Source organism: Mustela erminea, chromosome 11 (genome assembly GCF_009829155.1).
Source record: "Mustela erminea isolate mMusErm1 chromosome 11, mMusErm1.Pri, whole genome shotgun sequence".
NCBI classification, from domain to species: domain Eukaryota; kingdom Metazoa; phylum Chordata; class Mammalia; order Carnivora; family Mustelidae; genus Mustela; species Mustela erminea.
This window is the reverse complement of record NC_045624.1, coordinates 36,052,141-36,076,155: the sequence shown is the minus strand read 5'-3', so window position 1 is coordinate 36,076,155 and position 24,015 is coordinate 36,052,141. Positions and strand designations below refer to the sequence as shown.

The following is a 24,015-nucleotide window of genomic DNA, read 5'->3' as shown; positions in this document are numbered from 1 at the left end:
CACATTCTCTTTGCTCTCTTCCGGAGCTTTTATAGGATTCCAGCCCTTGTATTAACAGCCTGATCTGGTGGGAGGAAAACTGGCTTTAAAAAGCCTTTTAATCCAAAGGGTTTGAGCAACTAATGGACATCATCCCTTTGGCAAAAGGAGATGATATAAAAGCTCCTTTTCCATTTTAAAAACCAGGTTTTATTTATATAATCCTTTTATAAAGTTAAAGGCTCTTGGTCTTAATATATTTTTTGGGACCTGTTACATTGCAGTATAAGGCAGTTAGCCAAAAAAAAAAAAAAAAAAAAGAAATCGTCCCTCTGTTGCTTGAGTTCTCTATAACTTTAACTTATTTGACTAATGGCCAAAAGGAAAAAAAAAAAAAAAAAAAAAGAAAATCCAGTCATCTACAAATGATACCTTCATTTTCACTACTATTCAGACTAATTATCAGCTTGTGCCTCAAAAATGAAACAATTCTATCATTTTAATATGGTGTAAAAAAGAGTTTCCAAGGGAATTGGGGAAATCACAGAACACTAGCATGCCCAGATTTGAGAACAACAGTAAAAAAAAAAGTCAACAATAAACAATTATCCTAGTAGACCCTGCAATTTCCTTTCAAAACATTTAGAAGAGAATATTCACAAACATGAAAATGATGTGTTTTTTACATTGAAGAACAAACTGACAAGGTTTTGGAATTGTAAAGAACCCATAATTCTGGCAACCATCTACCTCAATTAATGGGTTTGACCAGTATTTGAAACATTAATATTTATTGTCTTATTTTCTTTCTTTCCTTTTAAATATGGAATCAGTATAAACTGGTTTTTGTTGTTTAGATAACAATGTGGAGTAAAATAAAGAATGGAACAAAATAAACTTATCTAATGGTGAATACAGAGAAGTGAAGTTTGGGTTATGTTTACAAACTGTCCTATAGGAATCCCCATTGCAACACAACTCACTATTACATGGAGGATCTTTAACTGTATTTGCAATATAAATAAATTTTGGAGGCCAAACAAACTTTTCAGATTATGGGCTTACGGAGTTTTATGGTGTCTACCACAAGGTAGATAGGAACACTGTTTCACAGGTTATTCCCATCTTTGCTTGAGCACCATGGGAAGACCCCAGGAGTTGGCTTCTCAGTTCCTTCTTTGATGACACTTTACCCATTCTCCTGCTACCTTGCAGAAACGTATGAGTGTGTAAGAAAAGACATCTCCAAGTTTCTTGAAGGAACTGAAATACTGCTCACATGGAAGTAGAAAATCGAGACATGGAGGGGATAACTTTAACAGTCAGATTTTGCTGTTATTTTTTTGTATAGCATTAACAACATGGGAACTTCTGTTCCCAAATGTAATGTGGTGATTCATCTAAATGAAGTGTGAGCAGAATGGGAGGCTCCCTCTGAATTGAGGCAGTATGACATATAAAAGATCCCGAGGAGTACTTGGGAAAGATATAAGGTAAGGCACTGAAAGAAAAATGGAAAACAGTCCATTTATGGCAATTAATACCAAGTCCATCTTAGAAATGTTTACTGTCATAACATTTGTAACTTGTTACTACGTATTTAATTGATTGAATTGTCATTCCCACTAGACTAAAAAACCTTCATGAGAGAATGTTCTGTCTTGTTTTTCACTGTGTTCTCAGCACCAGGCCCAGGACCCAATACATATTTTTTGAATGGATAAATAAATTAATAAGCAATTCAGGTAGCAGTCACCGAGGTAGAAGTAAATGAAACATATCCACCTGTTAGCAATGACAAGTCAGCTAACCTCTGAAAAATCCTGGTATATATATATTTTTTAATGTTGCTATTGAAATCCAACCAGCTAACACTTGAAGAAGGTGATTCAGTCAATAGGCTGTCCTACAAATAATCTTTTTCTAATGACTATGGTTAATTTTGTTATTTAAAGGGGGCCTCTGTGGGAAACTAGGCAAATTACTCACCGTCTTTTACCTCAGTTATTATCTGCATAGGATTCCACAGTCACAGACTGAATGCCTAGCTCCAGCCAGACATCTCATAAATAAATCCACTCTGCACCAAAGGAACCAGATGAGGCAGGATAGACACATCCATGCGAACATATCATCATTATTAAGGGAAACAATTTAAGGACTGCTCAGCTCAGATGTAATTAGTCCAGGAGGGACACATTATTACTGATAATGGATCTTTCTCACTGGGAAGTTGGACTCGCCAGTGGGAATATTTTCAGGGGTTGAAAATTAATAACATTTTCAAGTTGAATTAGTTACCAACTGTTTTTAAATATTGAATATTGGAATGGGTGCCAAAATAGATAATGCCATTTGGTCATTAAGACACGGAAGCAGACTTTTACATGACTGCTACAATTACTCATTGATTTATAAATGATATCGATTAACTAGGGATGTATCTCACCCAGTGCTTGCCCCTTGACCTGAAATGCCAAGTTAGTCAAAAGTAAGATTCAACAAAATTTACAACAGTTCTGCCTTATTCACTGGTCACTTACCAAGCTGTTGGAATCTGTTATTCCAAATAGCTAGGGAGAGTCAGGCAATTCATTTTGTTCTTGCTGTTGACTCCTTATTCCCCTACCTTTAATCTATGCCTCTGTTTTCTTGTCTGTGCTATGGAGACTAGTGTTGATAATAGCTGATCTGGCAGCAAGACAATTGCTGAATGTTCCACTGATTGCTGGTGATATCTGAAGCTCTAAGCCAAGTTCTCTGTAATCATTGTAATTATGCCTCTACTATAACTTTTTTTTGAGTTGGAAACCATGTTATCAGAATAGCTTTTGATAACATTTTTTATTGCATTTTTGAGAATGATTTTAGTACCAACAAGGGGCCTTTATTGCTAGATTCAACTCCTATTGTACATTAAACTTTGTCTCAGATCCAGTCAACTTTGGTATAAAGTAAAATGAGGTTAAACACAGTGCTCACTAAATCATGGCTTGAGCTGTCCTTATATGAGCAAAACTGAATAGTTGCATATATCATTGAGACATTCCAGTGATTTATTTTTCCTTATTTATATTTATATTGATAGTCTCTTTATAGAAGTACTGTAGCAATAAAGAATTCTGTTCCATTAGATTCCTAATCTTATTTTTCAAGTACCAAACAAAACAAAACAAAACAAACAAACAAAAAACAAATGAAAACAATAGAAAACAAAAACAATAACTTTTCTGGTTTTGTCATAATGTTATTTGTAAACCATTCTTCCTAGATGTTATATATTTAGAATCCAAAATTTCTTCAGTGCTCCAAATTAAAATGTGATATTTATATTAAAATTCTGAACCAATTAACTAAGCAGGTATGTATCTCTAAACATTACTGGTTTGTAAAAATAAATAGAGGGATAACTATGATAAGCTACCAAATAATGCTTTTGTAGATAATATTATTTGTCAGTTTATCATCTTTAAGTTCCCTATCATTTGTGCATTTCCAGTATCAAAATACAGTAGCTACAAAAAAGTCAAAAAGCAAAACCATAATAAAGCTAGACTTCCTAGTTTGTGCTTGCCTCCCAGGTCAAAAGAAATTGTTAATTGCCAAAAAAGTAAAATTTATTCCAAGAAAAGTAACAGGCTACACGGGTAAATTTTGGCAAATGCAACTTTATATTGAAATTCACACATCTGTATCTTAAAGAATGAGACTCACAGACTCTAATGTATTTCTAAAATACCAGAAATCATATGATAAGCTTTCACAAGGTAAAACTGAAATAATTTAAACGACCAATACACTGAATGTGCAGAAAGTATAAACAAGACTGTGCCGTCGGTAGAATAAATGCTTCTCAAATTGTGCAGGATGTCTTACTAAGGCTGTGGTCTCCCCTTGACAGCTGATTTAAAATATAAACATACATCAACTGCCTGCTTCTTAGAACACACTAGAATGGGTAGCACACCTCAGAAGAAAATCTCATTATCCCAGTGATGTGCACCTTAAATTTCAAACCATGTGAGGAAAAAGGAAAAAGAGTATTAAATGATCGTCCATGCACTTCCAGATGCATGACCATGACCAGTTACTGATTCGATTTCCCTTGACTATTTGCTCCAATGCTAAATAAGATGAAAGATACTAGATAACCCTTTAAGGCAACATGTGTTTATTCTGCATTATTAGAACTGTTCAGTTGTGACCATTTGGTACCATTAATGTTGCCTCCTAGACCAATATCTAGCATTTGTAAAATATAAATGAATTGGAAAAACTTTATACCAAATCAACAAAAACCACATAATACACTTCAATGCTAGCAATTTCACTAGTAGGTAAGGAAAGTGGTATTTAGAAATAGTAACGTATTAATACAAAAAAAAAAAGAAAAGAGTAAACTCTAATTGAAACCAATATACTGCTTTGGAATGCTCCCCCAAACTTACAAGGCGAATTTTTAAGTGTGATAATCCAATAATTCATGGCACGTCTTTAGTGGCTTACAGTACTTTAAGTCCCCAAATATTTTAGTTTTTGCAAAACAATAATAGTATGAAATGTTTTAAAGTCTTCAAACTTCTAAAATTAGTTTTTATCAACACATTTACCTCATGTCAACTTAATTTATTAAGATGTCCAATGCTAATTGTTTTTTTGATGTTTTTTCTTTTTTCATAAGTAGTGATATACACAGCATTTAGCACTGATACTTAGCACCTGCTACTTTCATTATCTAGTTTTCAACCACAGAAAGAAACTTAGGGCAGTGGTTCAGTCCTTTCTTAATTACAAACCTTCGCCGGCAGTCAGCAGGATCACTCTGAGATTTAAAATAGGATTATAGGTGAACTATTGCAAATACTGCAGAATGTTGCCCAAATCCTTATAACCGCTGATCCCATTCTTGATTTTCTTCTCAAGATATGGCTACAAGCCACGATTGCTTAGCAGAGAAGGTTAGTGTTTCACAAGGCTAAAGATTTCCAGATGCTCCTTCATATAACACAGTAAGGTTCCCTTGGTAACCTGGATTTTCTGCAGTAAAGGAGGGTTGTGCTGAAACAGCGCCTCAGCTCCCTGTTGGAGAAAATGCAGACAAAAGGATTGATTCCTGCTTGGGCAAAACTCATCCAGACAGCGGCTGTTAGAAATCCCCCTGGTACTACAGGCCCTCTTGCAAAAACTCTCCAATAACAGGCCACCAGGTATGGGCCCCACAAGGTTAGGAAGAGAAAAGTCATTATATAGAACATTCTGCTGATTCTTTTCTCCATTTTGAACTCATCTAGGACCAAGAGCCTTCTTCTGCCCGTGGTGTTTGCATTTTGCCGGATGCCCAGCAAGGTGGGTGGTGTGGGACCCCTTCCAAATCCTGCTAGCCAATTGGCGGCTGCCTGGCCACTGGCTCCAGGGCCATGAAAAGTCCAGTTCTGGCTTACTGCTGCTACAAACTGGACTGGCTTCATTTTCCTTCGGTCGTGGACAAAAAATATCAGCTTGAGGTAGACAAGCTGTGTGGCTAGGAGGATGAGAGCAAGGAGCAGCATAAATCCTAAGGAATCATTAGCCCTGAAGGAGCGGTGTTGGAAGGTACATTGATCTTCCTCCCTAATGAATGAGTAAGTACCCACATCTAAAACTGGGGGGAATGCCATGGCCACAGACAGAGTCCACACCATGCAGATCACAGCCAGACACGTCCAAAAGGTCAGCCTCTTTGTATAGAAGCGGTGATGGGCGATAGCTAAGTATCTGGTGACGCTGATGCAGAAGAGCATGAAAGCAGTGTGGAAACAGGACAAAACCCCCAGAAAGGCAATCACTTTGCAAGTCAGAGTCCCATAAGTCCAGGTAGAGCCATTTTTGACCGAGTTGAATACGAATGGGAAACAAATTGCAGATCTGAGGATATCTGAACAGCAAAGATCCAACAGGAAGTAGTAAGGTGCTCTATGCAAGGTCTTATCTTTCACTAGCAAAATGGAGATCAGAAGGTTGCCCACCACGCTGACTCCTATTATGAAACCCAAGGAAGTCAGTTTCAGAAAGGCTGTTAGAGGAGAGAGATTTTGCAAAATGTTGTCAGCTGCATGGCTATAGTTCGCCATAGATGGATGGAGGATAAAGATACAGCCTCAGTCAAGTCTCATGATCTAGATATAAGAACAAGGATAAGATAGATCCATACATTTTACTGAAAATGTAATCCACAAAGAGAACTGATGTGATCTGCAGTCATGCTTCCTCTTTTCTTCCATTTGATTTGCCATCAGAATATCTGGAAAAAAAATGAGCTATCAGTTCTTAAGTTAACAAGTAATGATGTCAGGCAGTGCTAACATAAAGCTGTTCATTTACGGGGAAGCAAATAAAGTTTTAATTTTGAATAATAATATTTGCTTTAGTAAGTATTTTTGTTTGAGGTTTCAGAAAATTGGCTTGTTTAGTTTTCTGAACTAGATGAATTGTAAAATGCCCTTATATTGGGGTTCGTAAATTTGAATGGGTACTTTTAGGACAGAAGGAATAAAATGTTCCACAGTCATAAAATATGCCAGTCCAGGAATTAATCACTAATGTTACAATGGAATCCACAAGATTGCTGGTAGGTGACAGAGATGAGATTGCCTACATTATCTGAGTTCTGTTAGTATCTGTCAGTGTTTTACAGGCAGCTTTCCTGCTGATATGGATTCAAAGAGCCCTTGCAAAATATGTCTTTTAACTTAAGTGGCACTATTCATGCTGCATATTGCAAGAAGAGTATTTGTTGATTCATCTTAAAGCACAATTTCAACATTAGACTCCGAAATTAATACGAAGTTATCCCATATTTGATGTGATTTAATCTTTTGTCTTTCCCTCCCCACCCCACCCCCCATTTTTGGTAAATCTTTTCTCTTTTAAACCCACATGATTATTAAAAACGGTTAATGTAAATATTGGGCAGCGAAACACACCCAGAGGAATAATGCACTTCCATTTGTAGACCTTGGCTGCCTGGATTCAAATGAATTTAACATGAACCTGTATTTCTCCGGCAATTAAGCCTTTCCTATTTACACTGATAATCTTTGTTGCAAATCGCCAGTGGCTTCATTTTAAAACAAAATGCACACTGTCTCCTGGGTGCCTGAGAGCCACACCAGGAAAATCGGCTTCCTCTGTTATTCCCACGAAGCATGTTTCCTTTGCCACTTCTCACTAGCCCGGAATATACTGATGGAAGCCCAGGCAAAACTGCGTTCGACGATTTTAATTTCCCCACCAGTACATCCCCGGGTAAATACCGATCACATCATGCAACATTACGAAACCTGAAATCCGCCACCCCTGGATTTATAATGTGGGGTGGAGGAGGGGGAGGGGAGAGAGAGACATGCATTACATACGCGAAGATGGGGAGAGAGATTGCTTCTGTGCTGCAAGGGAACTGTTCCCGGTGATTCGCAGTCTGATATTCCTCAGTCTTGCAACGCTTTCCAGAAATGGAGCTCTCAATAAGCCCTACTGAAGATGCATTGTCTGAATGTACTTCCATTATGCAGTTTATTGTCAAAAAAACAAAAAACAAAAAACCTCAGGGAGGGCTCGGTGCCGGTGAACCTGCAGTTTCATCAACACTGTGCGCCCCCCTCCCCCCAAACTTAACCGAGAGTATATCCTCCTACCTGTTGGTGTTGGATATCCCGACAGACTATAGCTTCTTCTTTCTATAAATTGCTGATTTTTTTTTGCCTTAGTGCCTTGACTGAGCATCCAGGCAAGGCTCGGCGGCGCCTGCGCGCTGGAGCCTCCTTGAGCTCCAGCCGCGTCCTCCCCTGTCGCAGCGGCACCGTCTCCCCCAGTAACGCAGGGGCCGCGGCGGCGGCGGCGGCGGCGGCGGCGGCAGCGGCGGCGGCGGCGGCGGCAGCGGCGGCGGCGGCGGCGGCAGCGACGAGGGCGGCGGCGAGGGCTGCTTCAGCCTCTGTGGAGCCAACAGGAGCCTCGACCCGTTTCCAGAGCTGGCAGGGTTTATTGACTCTGCTGTCCTGTTGAACTGGCAAAATTAGGCTTTTGTCCCCTTCTGGCTGCCACTGAACTTTTCCCTCCCCACAACTGAAGTGGGGGCTTGGAAAGGCTTTTTCAGGACCTCAGGCCCACCCTCTTCCCTTAGGGCAACGCCAGGAGAAGCCGCCGTGTTGGGGGCGCTCGCCCCCTCTTCAGCTTCCCGGAACCCTAGTCTTCCCCGAACATTTCCTTCCTTTCTCTTTTGGGTGGTCCAATGCATTGGAAGCTTCTTTTAGATTTCCTTTTTAATGATTTTCCCAGCTGACCTTTGCATTTGCAGGTTAGCCTGGGCGTGGGGGAAGGGGGAGGAAAAAGAAAGAAAGAAAAAGAAATTAAATAAAATATATATATAAAAGTGCCGTCAAGAAAACCTTGTCAATGGGGAAAAAGGGAAAGCAGGTTAGGGCAGCCCTGTCTTTGTTAGTCATCTTCTATTCTCAAATGCACGCAAATATATGTTAACTAGGGGGAAGCTAAGTTCGGAGGACAACTGCAAAATGATTTACATCCATTTTGCCTTAACGACTATGACTATAGAATCCTCAGGCTTAGAAAAATTTTAAATGACTATTCCTCGCATTCCACCCCACCGAGCAACAGCCTTTCTCTTTCCTTCTTGCAAGTACAGCTGACCCGATACATTGGTAATGTCAAAGCGGTTGTGTGTGTGAGTTTCCTTTCCCTCCCCCTCTGTTTTCACGGAAGAAAAATACTAGGAATATAACGAATTCATAAAACTTACACCCATCCAAAAGGTCCGATGATATCACAAGACACCACATAGCCTGACAACTGGGTGCTTAGGGATGCCTCTGGAATCATGCATTTCCTTATTTTACCATTTCCGAAGAGTTTTGTTTATGGGGGTGGTATAAGATTTTAAACAACTCCCCATCTCCAAAAAACAAGCAGACATGCTTTCATTAACTCCCAATGTAAAACGTCTGCTTCTCCTCCTGCATGCTTATTGCTTTATAATAATCTGTTAATGAAACAGAAAAAATAAAGATCTTCTCTACAGTAATAATTTGATCTCCAGACAGCAGTAAAATACCTCATTGCTGGGTGGTGAGATTGTGACATTCGGGCGAACTCAAGCCAATCAGCATACAGATAATATGGGTTAATTTACATATTGTATTTCTATTGGACACACTGAGGTAAAGCTTTGTCTGTTTAAAGCTTAAAAATGAATACTTCACTGTCATGGTGTCACAGTCATTACACAAAGCCCTATGTTGGTAATAGTGAAATGATGTTCCGTATTCCTGATTTGTTTTGGGATATCCTAAACCCATGTAAAAGATAGATAATTATTTGTTTAAAAAAACAGAAACAAAAATGAAAATACAGACAAAGCACCTAACTTTTGCATTCCCTTAACCTAGAAAAATCAATCCTCCAGCAATTCTGGAAGTAACTTGAGGGCATTTCCATTCAAGTGAGACATTCCACTTTTTTGCAAAACTAATTCAGAAGATCTCAAAACTGTATGATGTTTCGCAAATTCCAAGTTCATTTTTGTGAAACTACAAATCAATTCAATTTGTTCTGTTTTACTTCCCAATTAGGGTCTCAATGTACTTTGCAAAGTTATTATTTCCTGAAATTTTACAGTTTAAAAATCTACAGAATAACTGATTTAAATAAGTTTGCTTAGGACTCATGATTAGCCAGAGCTTAGGTTGTATGGATTAGGGAAAAACTACTTAAAAGTAAATTAAAAGGGTGACTGCACTGCCAGGCTGTGAGGCAATAATTTACTCTGCCAAAAGGTATAGGGCCAAGATCCAAGGGTTTAACTCTCCTCATACTTTAAGATGCAGGTATTGATTCCTTAAAAAATAAGAGGGGAATGTGTGTTTCTGCAATATTATTTCATATCTACTTCCTTGGGTATTAGAGTATTATTTTCCTTTGCAATCGAGTGCAGTTATATTCACTAGTTCTTCAGTTTTCCAGCTGTTAGATGAGAATGTCATTTTCTTGCCTCACAAGGGGGCTCAAGAAATTAACGAGATATTTTCCCTTCAGTTCATTAACTCTTCTGGAGAAAACATTGAAGTCTGTAACTTAAATGAACAGGAATTTTTAAAAAAATATATTTAATAGCTGACAAAAATTTCATACCATCCTTAAGTTAATGTAAAGGTATTGCTTCACGTGGGTCAGATTATAACCTTATTTGATCTTAACTAATTTCTTTTTGATTCCTTATATCACCAAACCTAGCAAAACTGATTGTAGGGTTAGGACTAAAGGGACAAAGCAAACAACAGCAAAATACTGGACATCCTGGGTTTGAAGGGGTCTAAAGTTTTTCAAGTTTTTTGCATATTACATTAAATTTATTGATCAGTAGATTAGGAAGACCAGTGTAATTTGCTTAATATGGTTCTTATAATAAATAAATACAACTTTATTTAAAGCAGCAATTATCTTCTTTTCAAAATTAATCAGACAGACACATCAGATTTTTGCCAAGTGATGCACAGCTCATGATAGGTAAATCCAGTATTTTCGTTCTATGCATTGTTTATGTAAAAATATGTGTCAGGAAATAAATAATCCTTGGCAAATGCAGAGAAAGATAGGCTAGGCCGAAAATGTTCTAAGAAAAGATCTTTTAGTCATTCATTTAAAGTGCTGTCTCTTCTGCTTTAAGCTTTTCTCTAAAACTTTAAAAACACATTATCTTTGATATTCTCAATTCTTAACAAAATCTAAAACTATATGAAAAAGAGACTTTTTTTAAAAAAAGATTTTTATTTATTTATTTGACAGACAGAAATCACAAGTAGGCAGAGAGGCAGGCAGAGAGAGAGAGGAGAAAGCAGGCTCCCTCCTGAGCAGAGAGCCCGATGCGGGGCTCAGGACCCTGGGATCATGACCTGAGCCGAAGGCAGAGGCTTTAACCCACTGAGCCACCTAGGCGCCCCGAAAAAGAGACTTTTTATAAATGTTCTGGAAGTTATTTTGATGAGAAAGCTCTCATCAGGGACTAACATGGAAACATTTTCCAAGAACTTATTTAAAAAATTCTTTAACCTGGAACAAGTGGCCAACAAAAAGGGAGATTTTGCATTTATTTTTATTTTTTTAAAGGATTTTATTTATTTGAGAGAAAGAGTGTGCCTGTACAGAGGGGTGGTGTTGGGTGGGCAGGGAAGGACAGAAGGAGTGGGAGAAGCAGCAGACTCTCTGCTGAGCAGGGAGCCCGATCCCAGGACCCTGAAATCATGGCCTGAGCCCAAGGCAGACGCTTAACTGACTGAGTCACCTAAGCTCCCCAATGCATTTATTTTTGATAATGGTTTTCACTCCTTAGTCTGTTGCAAAAAGTAACGTTTTTCACTGTGACATCTAAGTAACTGTGAGTTTCTAGGGCTCTACCTGCTTGAGGAACAACAAAGTGAAAGAATGCTCTAGACCCCAAAATCTGCCACTGGGTTTAAAAAATTGTGCCTTAGGAGCCAGGAATCACCATAATTGTGAACACCTCAAACAGTGAGAGTTCTTCAGAATTTTAATGAGTTCTAAAAAGATAAAGAATCTGGCATGTTCCTTTCCAAAATGCAAAAAGATTGATTTGTTAGATTTTTCTCTCTACTCTGTCACAAAGCCGGTTTCAAAGCGTTGATATAATTCATTTTTTAATTTTAAGGCTAGCATCTCTAAGAACTTCTCTCTCAATTTAAGATCCAGGCTTTTAAAAATATAGTTATTTACCATCTCTAACCTTTATGTTGACAATTTCCTTCTCTCTGAAAACTTGTTCCTTTATTGAATTCATTTAACAAATATGTGTTGAGGTTCTCCTCCGAAGGAGTCATTGAGCTAGATCTCGCGAGAAATGAAAAATGAAGAGAAAGGACCCGTGTGCTGGCAGCGACAGCAATGTAGGGAGAGCGTAATTGGATAGAAACGGAGGGGCTGGGATGACAAGAAACAAAGGGATGGATTTGATTGTTAAGAGGAAGTAGAAGCCACATTTTTTCTTTTTTAAATCAAGTGATTAAATAAGGGAAGCAAGGGAGATGGAAGAGTAAGAGTTGACTCTAAGGTTTGGAGCTTGAGTAACTGGGAGGTAGGAGACATCATTAACTGAGGCAGCAAAAGTAAAAAAAAAGAGAGGGTTGGTTCAGTAAACAAGATTCCGAGTTAATTTTAGACATATTGAATGTAAAATGCTGGTGGAACATTCCAGTATTGATGTATATGCTGTTGGAAGTAAAGAGCCCAAATTCAGGAAGTACCCATGGATGACAGTAGACCTACGATAAGGGTTGGATGACACTGCCAAGGGAGAGATTGTTGAGGGAAGCGGAGGCTGAGGTTAAAAACAAAACCAAAACCAAAAACCTGTTCCGCTCCCTCTGGGCAAACTGAAAAATGAAAGGAATGCCTCCATTTAAGAAATAGGAAGGAAAATGGAAGAACCAGAAATAGAACAAACTGAAATGAAGGAAGACAACCAGAGTCACAGACTCTGAGGAAGGAGAGAATTTCAAGGAGGCGGTGGTCATCAAGTGTAAGTTGTATCTAGGAAGTTTAAAAGGAAGAGGGATGAGAATATATCATTGGATTTGGTGAAATTAGCAACTTTTGAGAGAACAGTTTCAGAAGAGCGAGTCAGACAGGGATTAATAAGTGAGGGGCACAGGTGTAAAGTTTTATAAAGTCAGGCTAAGGAACAATTTTGCTATTAATGACAGCACTGTCTTGATGATAAAGGTTTTAATGGATTCCCTTGATGTTCTAAGAACAAAGTGGTAGTTATTTAAGTCAGTATAGCATGCCTTCTTCTTCTAGAAGTCTTTACACCTCTTCTTCTTTTACATATTGTTTAAATGTGATCCTGTGAATGAAGACAGCAAATACAAGTTTCCCTATTAATGTCTGGCAAAATTTTAGAGTTCTTATCAAAAGTCTTGGTCTATTAAAATGTTTGAAATTATTTCATTCCCCTTTACTTTTTTTTTTTTTAAATAGAGTCAATCTTAGCCATGAAAAAAAAGCATGAAAAAAAGCATGCATGTGTGTGTGTGTGGGTGGTGTGTGTGTGATTGTGTGTGTGTGTGTATGCATTGAGAAGAGGTTGGAAGGCAAAGTAACTGTTGGTAAAATAATTAAGGAATGGGAAGTTTAATTTAATATTCAGGTTAATGGAGAGTCATATATATTACGTGGATTGTAAATTTTCACAGAATAAAAATACAGTATGATTTTTAAAACTCAGGACATAGAAGTCATTTTTTTCTTTGATTATTCAGAGGTTGCCTCAATCTGTAAGTGCATTAAGGCCATTATTATAAACACCAGGTCTGTGATAATATGAGCAGATTATGGTTATTTAAGCTTGTGTAGTGTTTAGCTTTTTGACAAATGGGCATAATTAAAATATGGCCGAAAGTAAAGAATGTTAACCTAGACTCTAATTTAAGAGCTTCCCCTATTAACTGTCTAGTCCTGCATTCTGATTTTCTTGTTAGCCCATCTACTTTCATTTCTCTTAATTTTTTTAAACTTTGTAGTTTTCTCTTCCCATATCTCGTACATGTGCTTACTACTTTAACTTGGTTGACACTTGTCAAAAATAAACTTGTGATGTTTTCTGCCCGATTTTACATTAAAAAGGATTTAAGAGTTAGTCCAGGGGCAACATTATTTCATTCGTTCAGCAAACTCTAGTCTTAACTGGAATATGAACCTTATGGGAATACAAATGTTGTCTTATTTTGCCCTGTTCTTCTCTGGTGTCCAGACAGAACCTGGCACATAGAGGACAATATACCCATTTTTGTTGAATGTGAGCTTATGAACCTACTACATGAAGAGTGCTATGCTGGGCACTGTGAGAAGAATATATACAAGGAAATATATAGATAGATATAGATATAGATATAGATATAGATATAAACAGATATACAAGGAAGGATATACACCAGGAAAAGAAGTAAAAAACAATGGCACAGGCTCCAAATGTACTCTGTTTTTCTTAATCTAATAAGGTTGGTATAATTATTTGTATTATAGGCAGAAAGTTTTCTTGGCCAAGGAATTACTCTGGATTTGGGGGAATTTTGTTTTCTTCTAAGGTTTATTACATTAACATTTACATGATTCCTTATTTGCCTTACTATTCAGTAATTTCAAACCATTTTCTAGTAACATAATGTCTCTCATGCAGGTTGTAAGCCAAGAGAAGATATATTATCCTTTGAGCCCCTAACCTGGTGTTCAAATATATGACAGGAGAGGGGTTGAAAAAGAAACTGGCCATTTATCTGGAAAAAGACTTCACAAGGATGATACTACTGTTAGGCAAAAATCAGGAGTATCTTTCTTGCTTTTTCTTTGTTTTCTTTTTAGAAAATACTTCTTTCCCTGTGTTACCAGGCTTAAGTAAGAGCCAAATATAAAAGGTTCTTATATAAAATAGTGCTGATTCATCTTACTAATTGAATATAATTAAAAAGACACGAGCCAAATCACTCTTTAAGTCCTCTTAGCTTGAACAAAGGCCAAAACTTCTGATAGAGTTTGTAATCTCTGGAACAAGGGGGACATAGAACAATGCTTCCAACAACTTGAGACAGGGTGGTAGTTCATTTTCAGAAGGCAGCAATGACTAGGGTTGGGTGTGTACACTTTCACTGCATAGAAGAACTTGGTCAGGACTGCCTTTCTCTTTTATCAGATGCAGAATTATGATGTTCTGTATTGGCCGTTGGTATGTGATTGATAGTGGTTGTTTTCTGACACGGCTATTGTTAAGGGATCATTAATCTTTCCCATGGGGCATAAGGTGTGCTGTTGTATGCATGCATTATGACAAATGTGAGTCTTATTTATAAAGATTCAAATACAGAATATCTTACATCTACAAACTCGATAATCTATACTTCTTGCTGTTACCCATCATCTCTTGGAATGTCACTGTGCTGCATGGAGATGGGCAGGTGAACAGGCTTAAGAGGTAGATGTGGAAGTGGCCCAATGCCAAGAGTTCCAGTATTTGAAATATTTTCTGGCTATGGGTTTCATATCACTTAATCCCAATTAAAATTGTAGAATAGAGGTATGCTTCTAACATTTTCCGAACTAGTTGCTAGTTGTTTGGGCAAGAGGTTGTCTGGGTAAGATGGAGGGATAAATACCAGCGATAAGCCTCCAGGTAAATAATTTGTCTTCCTGTGATAATACTTAATGCAGACATTTTTGGCAATATTACATATTAGTTTAGTGTTTCCTCTAGTCATTATGGGATTGTTGTGTGCAGGTCTAGGACTGCTGTCATTTTGTCCTGCTTTTATTAAATCCCTTGACAACCACAGCTCTTTAAGCTCCAGGTTTTTTACTAGCAGGTTTCTTCTGAGGGGACCATGGGTTTCTTCCATTTCTTTCCTAGTAAATCTGATTGGTTGATTAAAAACAATAACTCTATCATATAAAATTTAAAATTCTCTATCAGTTAGGTATTTACTCATTCCAATGTGTCTTGTATGCAGGTCCAGGAGTATTGACTGCTTAGCACTCTATAAAAAAACTTTCACATACATTGGTCCTTCTTCACTGAGAAAGTTTTAAGATCTTGACCTAGAGACTAAACCCCAATTGGTCTGTGGACTCCTAGCTCAGGGAGTGGTTCCACTGCACCATGCAGCCTTTCCAAAATTCAGCTTCTGTTAAGCCAAGTCAGCACATGCTTAATCTGCTCCCCACTTAGAACCTCAACAGTTCTGAAATTTAACTTTAAAAGCTCTTTTAAAAAATGCATGCAAAATTTGACCTTTTACCTTGAAGGGATGTCTTCAAGATTTTTACTTTTCAGTTAAGGATATATATATTTTTTCATTCATGCCCTGTTAATTCGCCTAAATTCTAATGAGAATTAAGCACATAAACCCTTGGCACTTGGTTGAAAGATTAGGAATCATGTGGAGACAGCACTTTTGTATACAGCCTACTTGTAATCCACTCTATAAATGGTTTGTTTTTGTGCCATCTGGCATTGAATAGGTGAGATTCTTGCTGGGGTTTTGTAATGAGTCTTTACTACAGAAGATCATACATACACTGACATTTAGTAAAGAGATGGACTGAATTTTTGGTCCTACTCACAGACTAAGTTCAAAATGGTGTTTTAGTAAAAAGTAAAAAATACTCTGGATTGATGCCTACCAACATAACCATCTAACTTGGGTATATACACATATGTTCGATATTTAACTTGCTCTCTTAAGAATTTTGATACAGTACAGCCTCATGAAGGCAAGATTTCTGTCTATGTTGATTATCTTTATTTCCCTGGTACCTAGAATAGTGTCTGGCAGGTAGTAGCCATTTGGTGCTATTAGTGAAATAAATGAATAACAGTTTTTATTAAAAAAATTATCCGAAGAATTACTTTTTCTTTTACATCTGTTATTCTAATAAATCTCCAAGTATGCATGAAAAGAAATTAAAGAACAATCTCTTTTTTTACTCTCAGGAGTTGTACCATATACGTGGCTGCAATCTTTTCTTATAATATGTTCAGATACTTCTAATGTATAATATGTTCTGGAAAGCCCCAAGTCAACTTAAAAACTATGCAGTATCAAAATTATTGAGAGAACAAGTTAAATGCTCCAGTATATGTGTATAAACATGACTTTGAGAATAAGGTTGGCATCAATTCTATGTCCTTCTGATGTTTAACTAAAAAGTCATTCTCAGCATAGTCTGTAATAGGATACAAAAATCTGCACAGTAGACCAAGCTACTGAAACTTTAGGATGAAGGAGTATGAATGCTAAATTCATATTTAACCTGGAGTACTGAAGCTTTGTAATGACCATCAGGGTTGCATAGATTCAATGACTTTTAGAACTGAACAGTTACAAACATTTATCTAGTTTTTATGATTTATAAATTAATTTTAAATACATTATTAGAGTGCATTCTAACTTCATCCTATGAGGTATCTATCATTCTTCTCTTAGTGTAATAAAAAACCAAGTTGAGAGATATAAATAATTAATAGTTATTTGGTGCTTATAATGTGACAGATGTTGTTCTTTGCATTTATTAACTTATTTGATTTCCTCAAAACCTTATAAGGTAGGTTGCATGATTCATTTTATGGATGAAAAAACTTGGGGGCACAGAGAGATCTAATTAACTTGCCCAAGGTCAATGGAAAAGCTGGGATTTATGCTTAAGTGACTTACCTCAAGAAGCAGTAAAATCAGAAACTTGATTTAGATTTTTTTGGCCACTTGGTCTTATCCACTCTCAGTATATCACAGTGCCTTTCAAGTCTAATCCAGTCCTTCCATAGATAGTTAATGTGAGCTATGCATGTAGTTTAAAATTTTCCAGTAGCCAAAATATGAAAGTAGAAAGAAACAAGTAAAACTAATTTTAATAGTATATTTTATTTAAACCAATATATCCAAAAAATATCCAAAATGTAAGTCAACATACAATCAATTCAATAGTATTTTTTTCAATACAATACAATAGTATTAAGAAAACATTTTATATATTTTTTTCTCAGTGGGTCTTCAAAATCCAGTGTATATTTTATAATACTTACAGTCATCTCTATTTAGACTAGCCACACATTCATGCTTAAACCAGATCCGAGCCATTAAGCCTAAAGGCTTCAGTGGAGATAAGAATAATAAGTCTAGGGAGGTGAATTCTCATACTCAGAATTAATCAGGTACACAATGTCAAGTTCGTGAGCAGACTTGAAGAGAAAAACCAGCTGTCAAAAGTTGAAGCCTGGATGAAGTCTCCACTATCTTGTGTGTGAAGCATGGCTCTGTGGCAGGCCACCCCGACCCCCCACCCCAGCACGGTTTGCTCAGTAGCTGCTTTCTAGACCTCAGACACAGAACCCACTTAGTGCATTTCACCTCCTGCACCTTGACGGCCAAACCAGCCTGTTTCACGTTTCAGGGCAGTACTTGTTAAATACTATTTGTTTATTTATTTACTGTTGCAAAAAGGCTGGAAACAAAAAGATAAAGCCAAAAAGGTCAAATCTCCATGGACCGGGAGCCTGGAAACTCCCTTTTTTCGTGTGCAGATGAAATACAGGGTGCGCTGGAAAAGCATATCATCATGAGGTGCTTCAGTTTGGGAAGAAGTCTGGGATCCTAAGGACGTGTGGTCTTGGGGATAATACCCCTACTTTATCACAGATGCTGTGGACTCTCAGAGGCTTACCATGTTATCCTGCGGACTGTTGGGAAACTGTATTTTTACCCTCAATTCGTTCAAATTCTCCAGGTTGCCAGAGCCAGAAATTGTCTAAAGGTGCATAGAAGTAGAAACCCAAACGAGGAATTTCTTTCATTCCTAATTCCTAAATGAGGAATTTCTTTCATACTATCTTAATAATTACATTACCAGAATCCATAGGATTTGAATTTTAGAGTTGAAGATCTTAAAACATCACCTAACAGTGGTTTTTCAAACTTATTTTTCTTAAGGTAATGTTACAAGTTTTTTTTTTTCCCAGATGAGATCATACTTGAAAGTAACCTACAAACAGATAATAGTGGAGCTGCTCTGGGAAAAGTGGGCCTGGGGGCTGGAGCCATATTCTGTTGGGCTTCTATTGTTTGATTTGGCAGCTGCAAAGGCAGCTCTGTGGAGCCTAGGGGTCTAATTAACACAGGTAAAAAACCCTGAGTAAGTTCATACCCCCACTCCCATTTTTTTTCTTCTTGACAGCAGATGAAAGCCAGAGATTTGCAATTCTAAAATATTTGAATTTATGAAAAATAAGCCCGGGCATGAGTACTAGAGTGATAGAACAGTCAACAGAAAGAACTGTGATGAGAAAGAACCAAGGGAGGTCAACATTATGCCTGGTTATGGGAATAGAACAAATCCAAGTTTGGCTGGCACACACACACACTAACAGACACATGCATGCATACATACACACACAGACAAAGAGAAATCAGATGAGGCATTCAGTTTTGACAGGAAGATAAGTTTAATTTTAGCAAATGAACATGAGGTGACAGCCATTCACATGGCATCATTTGTAAGTGCTAGTCAGTCTTGAATTGGAATGTGAAAAGTAGGGGCCAGACATAGAGGACTTGTCTGCTTATAATGGAACCCCGGGGGCCACACTGATGGAACTGGAATGGAAACAGAAGGATTCTCTAAGAAGGAGAATTAGGAGAAGGCCAATGCCTGAGACTTGAAGAATGAATGAACATTAAGGCATCAGAAGAGCAAGAGAAACCAGTTAAGAAGATAGTGGAGGAATAGCAGAGAAGTAGGAGGAAAACAACCCAACTATTCTCAGCCCCTCCCCTGCGGCTGCTCCCTCAACAAAACATTAGCCTCTCTTCGTAAGATCAGTGCAGTAGTCTCCTAACTGGACCAAGTATGCATCTTTCTTTCTTTGCTTTTATTAAAAATAAAACATAAATGAAAATTCATTTTATCCATACAATTCTTCATTGTAGTGGAAGGTCTTTAAAATAACTACGGATTCCCTTAAATAGAGTAATTTCCTTCCTCCCTTTCTTCCTTCCTGCCTTCTTTTATTTTTGTTTTTTAAAAGATTTTAATTATTTATTTGAGAGAGAGAGAGCGAGCGAGCAGGGGTGGGGGAGAGTGTGAGTGGGAGGAGGGTAGACGGAAAGAGAAAATTTTAAGCAGAATCTGGTAGAGCCCAGAGCCCCATGTGGGGTTTAATGTCACGATCCTAAGATCATGACCTGAGCAGAAACCAAGGGTCAGACCCCCAACCAACTGCACCACCCAGGTGTCCCCTTCTATTTTTTGAGTCCTGTCATTTGAGTACATTGGTGTGTAAGCTCTCTTATCAAGCCCAAGGTGGAAGGGGAACCTCTTTTTTGGAGTAGGAGTGCTGCCACGCAAAAAAACCAATATAACAAACATTTTATGCCTATATAGAAAAATAAACCTCTTTTTTGGAGTAGGCCTGTGGCCACTCCAAAAAATATATATATATAACAAACATTTTATGCCTATATAGAAAAATAAAATATAGAAACAAATTTGCAACAGCCATCATAGGATCATGCAGTGTTATTACCTAGTTTTGATTTTATATTTTTATGGTATTGGTACTAATTTGAATTTTATTTTGATTCTATTTGGTTTTTTTCAGGCTACCAAAGTAGATTATATTTTTTCCTATCAAATCCTTTATTTTGTCATTTAAACCATTTGGGATGTTTTGTGGATAGAGTCCTTAAATCAACCTACAAATATGTATTGAGTGCCTATGGTGTGATAAGCCTTATCTTGGGTGTTTAAGAATAATGCAAAATAAAAAGACAGGTTTTCTGCTTTTAAGACTGCTGTTGTTAGGTTGACACGATTAATCTAATAGACTGCAAGGTAAAATTAAACACTGCTGCTGTTGTTGTTATTTTAAAGATTTATTTATTTATTTTGGAGAAAGAGAGAGCATGAGTGGGAGGGGCAGAAGGAGGGGGAGAGAGAATCGCAAGCAGACTCCACACTGAGCACGGAGTCTGACCCCGGGGCTGGATCCCGTGACACTGAAATCATAGCCTGAGCCAGAACAGAGTTGGACACCCAACCAACTGTGCTCCCAAGGTGCCCCCCAAATTAAACATTGTTGTAAGTAGGACCAAACACTGGTCACACAGTTCAACTGTCTATGTATTTGGAGGTATTTTTCACCCTTATCCTCTCTCCAGGAAATTTTTAAAAAATATTTTATTTATTTATTTGAGAGAAAGAGAGAGAATGAGAGAGGAGAGGTCAGAGGGAGAAGCAGACTCCCTGTGAGCAGGAAGCCTGATGTGGGATTCAATCCCAGGACTCCAGAATCATGACCCAAGCCGAAGGCCGTTGCTTAACCAACTGAACTACCCAGGTGCCCTTCTCCAGGAAATTTTATCCATCATTCTCTACCTACTCCCCATCTCAAGAGTCTAATCCCAATTTGGAGTTCCATTTGGAAGTTCTCATTTTTTATTATTTTTTAATTTATTTTACAGAGAGAAACACAGCAAGAGAGGAAACACAAGCAGGGGGAGAGGGAGAGGAAGAAGTAGGCTTCCTGCTGAGTAGGGAGCCTGATATGGGGCTTGATCCCAGAACGCTGGGATCATGGCAGATGCTTAACGACTCAGCTATCTAGGTGCCCCTGAGGGTTCTCATTTTTAGTTAAAGGTGCAGACTTGAAGTCATATTAACATTCACTAGAGGAAGACTTCAAGATGTACAAGAGGCACCATTAACAGTGGAATTGCAGATAGCACAGCAATACTGAAGAGTGTATAGCACATAGGCATTTTGGGTTTTGGAAGTCTCCTGCTGGCTTTCCTTAAATCATGTCATCTATCAAGGACCTACTTCTGTCTTTTTTCAGGGTTGGCTCCACCTGTGGGTAACCTGTTTGCCAAGGCCTTACTTTGGCTTGTACATTATTCATTAAAGAGGAATTCTTGACTGAAGTGCCTATCAGTGGAATAGGTGTGTTAGTTAGGTTGACTATTTCTACTCATTTGTATTTTCCTTTATAGACTGAGAAAATGAGGCCCAGGTTAACTTGATTTGCCCTGTGCCCCATGATCTGTTTTCTGTGTAGCCAGAACTAGGACTCTTATCTCTTTGACTTCTTGTTCAGTGTTCTTTTCACTATATCACACAGCCTTTCTGAGCTGTGTTTTCATAAACTTCTGTCATGGAGCAATAGCACTGAGGAAACACCTCATCATGTGGTTTGGCACTTATTATTTCAACAATGATTAAGTTAATATTTCTCAATAGTTACCATTATTACTGACCACTAAGAATAATAAATGCAGGGATCAATGGACAAGTAACCCTTACTTTCACTTGTGAAAACCGTAAGAATAATTTTGAAAATGAATATTCAAAAGAACATATGATTTTTCTTATCACATTTATAGACTGCTTATCATACAAGTGCAGAGTGACTCTGAGCCTTTTCTCTAGTAAGAGGTTTGTCATCTTCTTTCCCTGCATAGAAATCTTCCTGGGTGGCTCAGTGGGTTCAGTGTCTGCCTTTGGCTCATGTCAGGATCCTGGGACCCTTGGACTGAGCCCTATGCACCCCCACATTGTCAGGCTCCCTGCTCAGGGGGGAGCCTTCTTCTTCTTCTCCCTCTGCCTGCAGCTCCCCCAGCTTGCCCTCTCTTTCTCTGTCAAATAAATAAACAAAATCTTAAAATAAAGAAACTTTCCTTTAAATACCTAGAGTTCAAAGTCTTTTATAATCCTAGACCCCTAGCATTTCTAGCACAGTACTATATAGTAAATGTAATTGTCCTCTAGTTTGGAAAACATGGCTTCTTTAGAGGATCAGGATGACAGACACTTTATAAATGTATTTGTGTACATATCTGTGTCTGCTGAATTATGATCTAGAAGTTAATATTTAAAAATTAATTTCTAGGTTGGAACCATAGGTTCAAAGCATAGGAATGTCTATTTGGCACTTAGCAAGAATGACTTATTTTGCTTATTACAGTATAGTGTTGTCAGTAATGGCAAGGTGATGGAAAGCATTGATAGGTCCAGCATTATTAAATGAACAGATTTTGACTAAGTGATGGCAAGTCTATGGAATGGAATATTATTTGCTTGTTAAAATATCCATGAAATACTTAAATGTTTAACAAGAAACTAGAAAACAAAATGGTATGTATGCCCTATTCTAGTTTTGTTAAATTTATGCATGTGGAAGGTGACATACAAAAGTGAAAGTAAAGTTTTACTGAGGGCAGATAAGGGATGGGTCATTTTGTTATTATGCTATTTCATTATTCAGTTTTATTTCATAATATCTTTAGTCAAAAAATAGTACATTACATAGTGGAATAACCAGTTATTTTGACTTAGAACTTGCGGAAAATTTTTTTGTTGTTACCTTGAAGTGGCGGGGCCACTCTGCTGGAGTCCATCCGCCAGGCTGGGGGCATCGGCAAGGCCAAGCTCCGCAGTGTCAAGGAGTGCAAGCTGGAGAAGAAGAAACAGAAGGAGCAGGAGCAAGTTAGAGCCACAAGCCAAGGTGGGGACCTGATGTCGGATCTCTTTAACAAGCTGGTCATGCGGCATAAAGGTATCTCTGGGAAAGGACCCGCGACAGGGGCCAGTGAGGGGCCAGGAGGAGCCTTTGCCCGAATGTCAGACTCCATCCCACCTCTGCCTCCCCCACAGCAGCCACCTGGAGAAGAGGATGAGGACGACTGGGAATCCTAGAGGCTCACTCCTTCCCCACCAAGACCCAGATTTAGGTCTCACCCTCACATGGACACAACCAGGATGAGATAACTGGCCTGTGGGTCCCTCGACCCCTGCTTCCCATGGAGGAACAGGGACCATGGAGGACTGTCCCAGACCTGCACCTGGACCTTCTTCAAGGAGTGAGGTAGCCAGCTTCTGAGGCCAAGTGGCTGGGAGCGGGGAGCCCTTGTGCTCTCCTCCAGCCACAGACTGAAGTGAGTACGTGCATCAATAAAGCAGTGTCACACGGGAACCGAAAAAACAAAACAAAACAAAACAAAACAAAAAAGACCTGTGTAACCACTTCTCTAAGTAACTTGACCTCTCCAAGCCTTAGTGTCTTCATCTGTAAAATGAGAGACCGCAAAGCTCCCATACAATTTGAGAATTAGTTTACCAAGTGGTTGTTCTTTCTATTTCTAGTCACACACCTTATTCATACATAGGCCTCAGGTCTGATCTACTTCTGGTTCATTTCCCAAACCAAAAGTTTGATGACAAAGTCTTCCCTTCATTGGGAATATTTGAAGAGCATGTCACAGGCCAACTACGAGTCCCAAATATGCTTTGAATAATGACATCAATAAATTTAAGTCTACAATTTCCTGAGAGAATTATTTTATAGAGACCCAAATATTTGGATGAACAAGAGGATATGAAAAAAATGACATTTATTGTTTCTTTGCATTTCAGTAATACACATGGGTATTAAAC

At 38.2% G+C, this 24,015-nt stretch overlaps 2 protein-coding genes across 5 annotated transcripts; one reads left to right on the top strand and one right to left on the bottom strand.

The window, feature by feature from the left end:
• Window positions 1-3,014: 3,014 nt before the first annotated feature.
• On the bottom strand, window positions 3,015-9,088 carry GPR85 (G protein-coupled receptor 85). Of its 4 annotated transcripts, none has more exons than XM_032305152.1 (4): window positions 8,774-9,088; window positions 7,653-8,317; window positions 7,374-7,515; window positions 3,015-6,259 (listed from the first exon to the last, which is right to left on the bottom strand). In XM_032305152.1, the coding sequence occupies exon 4, from the start codon at window positions 6,087-6,089 to the stop codon at window positions 4,977-4,979; it is 1,113 nt and encodes a 370-aa protein (XP_032161043.1). In that variant the 5' UTR covers window positions 6,090-6,259; window positions 7,374-7,515; window positions 7,653-8,317; window positions 8,774-9,088; the 3' UTR covers window positions 3,015-4,976. The 4 variants fall into 4 exon arrangements, with proteins under 4 accessions (XP_032161043.1, XP_032161042.1, XP_032161044.1 ...); XM_032305151.1 differs by having other exon boundaries at window positions 7,374-7,491; XM_032305153.1 differs by having other exon boundaries at window positions 7,374-7,488.
• Window positions 9,089-18,072: 8,984 nt separating this feature from the next.
• Window positions 18,073-23,563, top strand: LOC116568745 (WASH complex subunit 1-like). The gene is made up of 2 exons (XM_032304412.1): window positions 18,073-18,152; window positions 22,953-23,563. Exons 1-2 carry the CDS (start codon window positions 18,073-18,075, stop codon window positions 23,275-23,277), a joined length of 405 nt encoding a protein of 134 aa, XP_032160303.1. The 3' UTR covers window positions 23,278-23,563.
• The last annotated feature ends 452 nt before the right edge of the window (window positions 23,564-24,015 follow it).

What these genes read in the sequence shown, in the direction of transcription:
- GPR85 (XM_032305152.1), bottom strand. Translation starts at nt 6,089, where the DNA reads ATGGCGAACTATAGCCATGCAGCTGACAACATTTTGCAAAATCTCTCT.
- LOC116568745 (XM_032304412.1), top strand. Translation starts at nt 18,073, where the DNA reads ATGGACCGGGAGCCTGGAAACTCCCTTTTTTCGTGTGCAGATGAAATA. An exon ending in GAAAAGCATATCATCATGAG is followed by an intron (nt 18,153 to 22,952) that starts GTGCTTCAGTTT and finishes GTTACCTTGAAG; the next exon opens with TGGCGGGGCCACTCTGCTGG.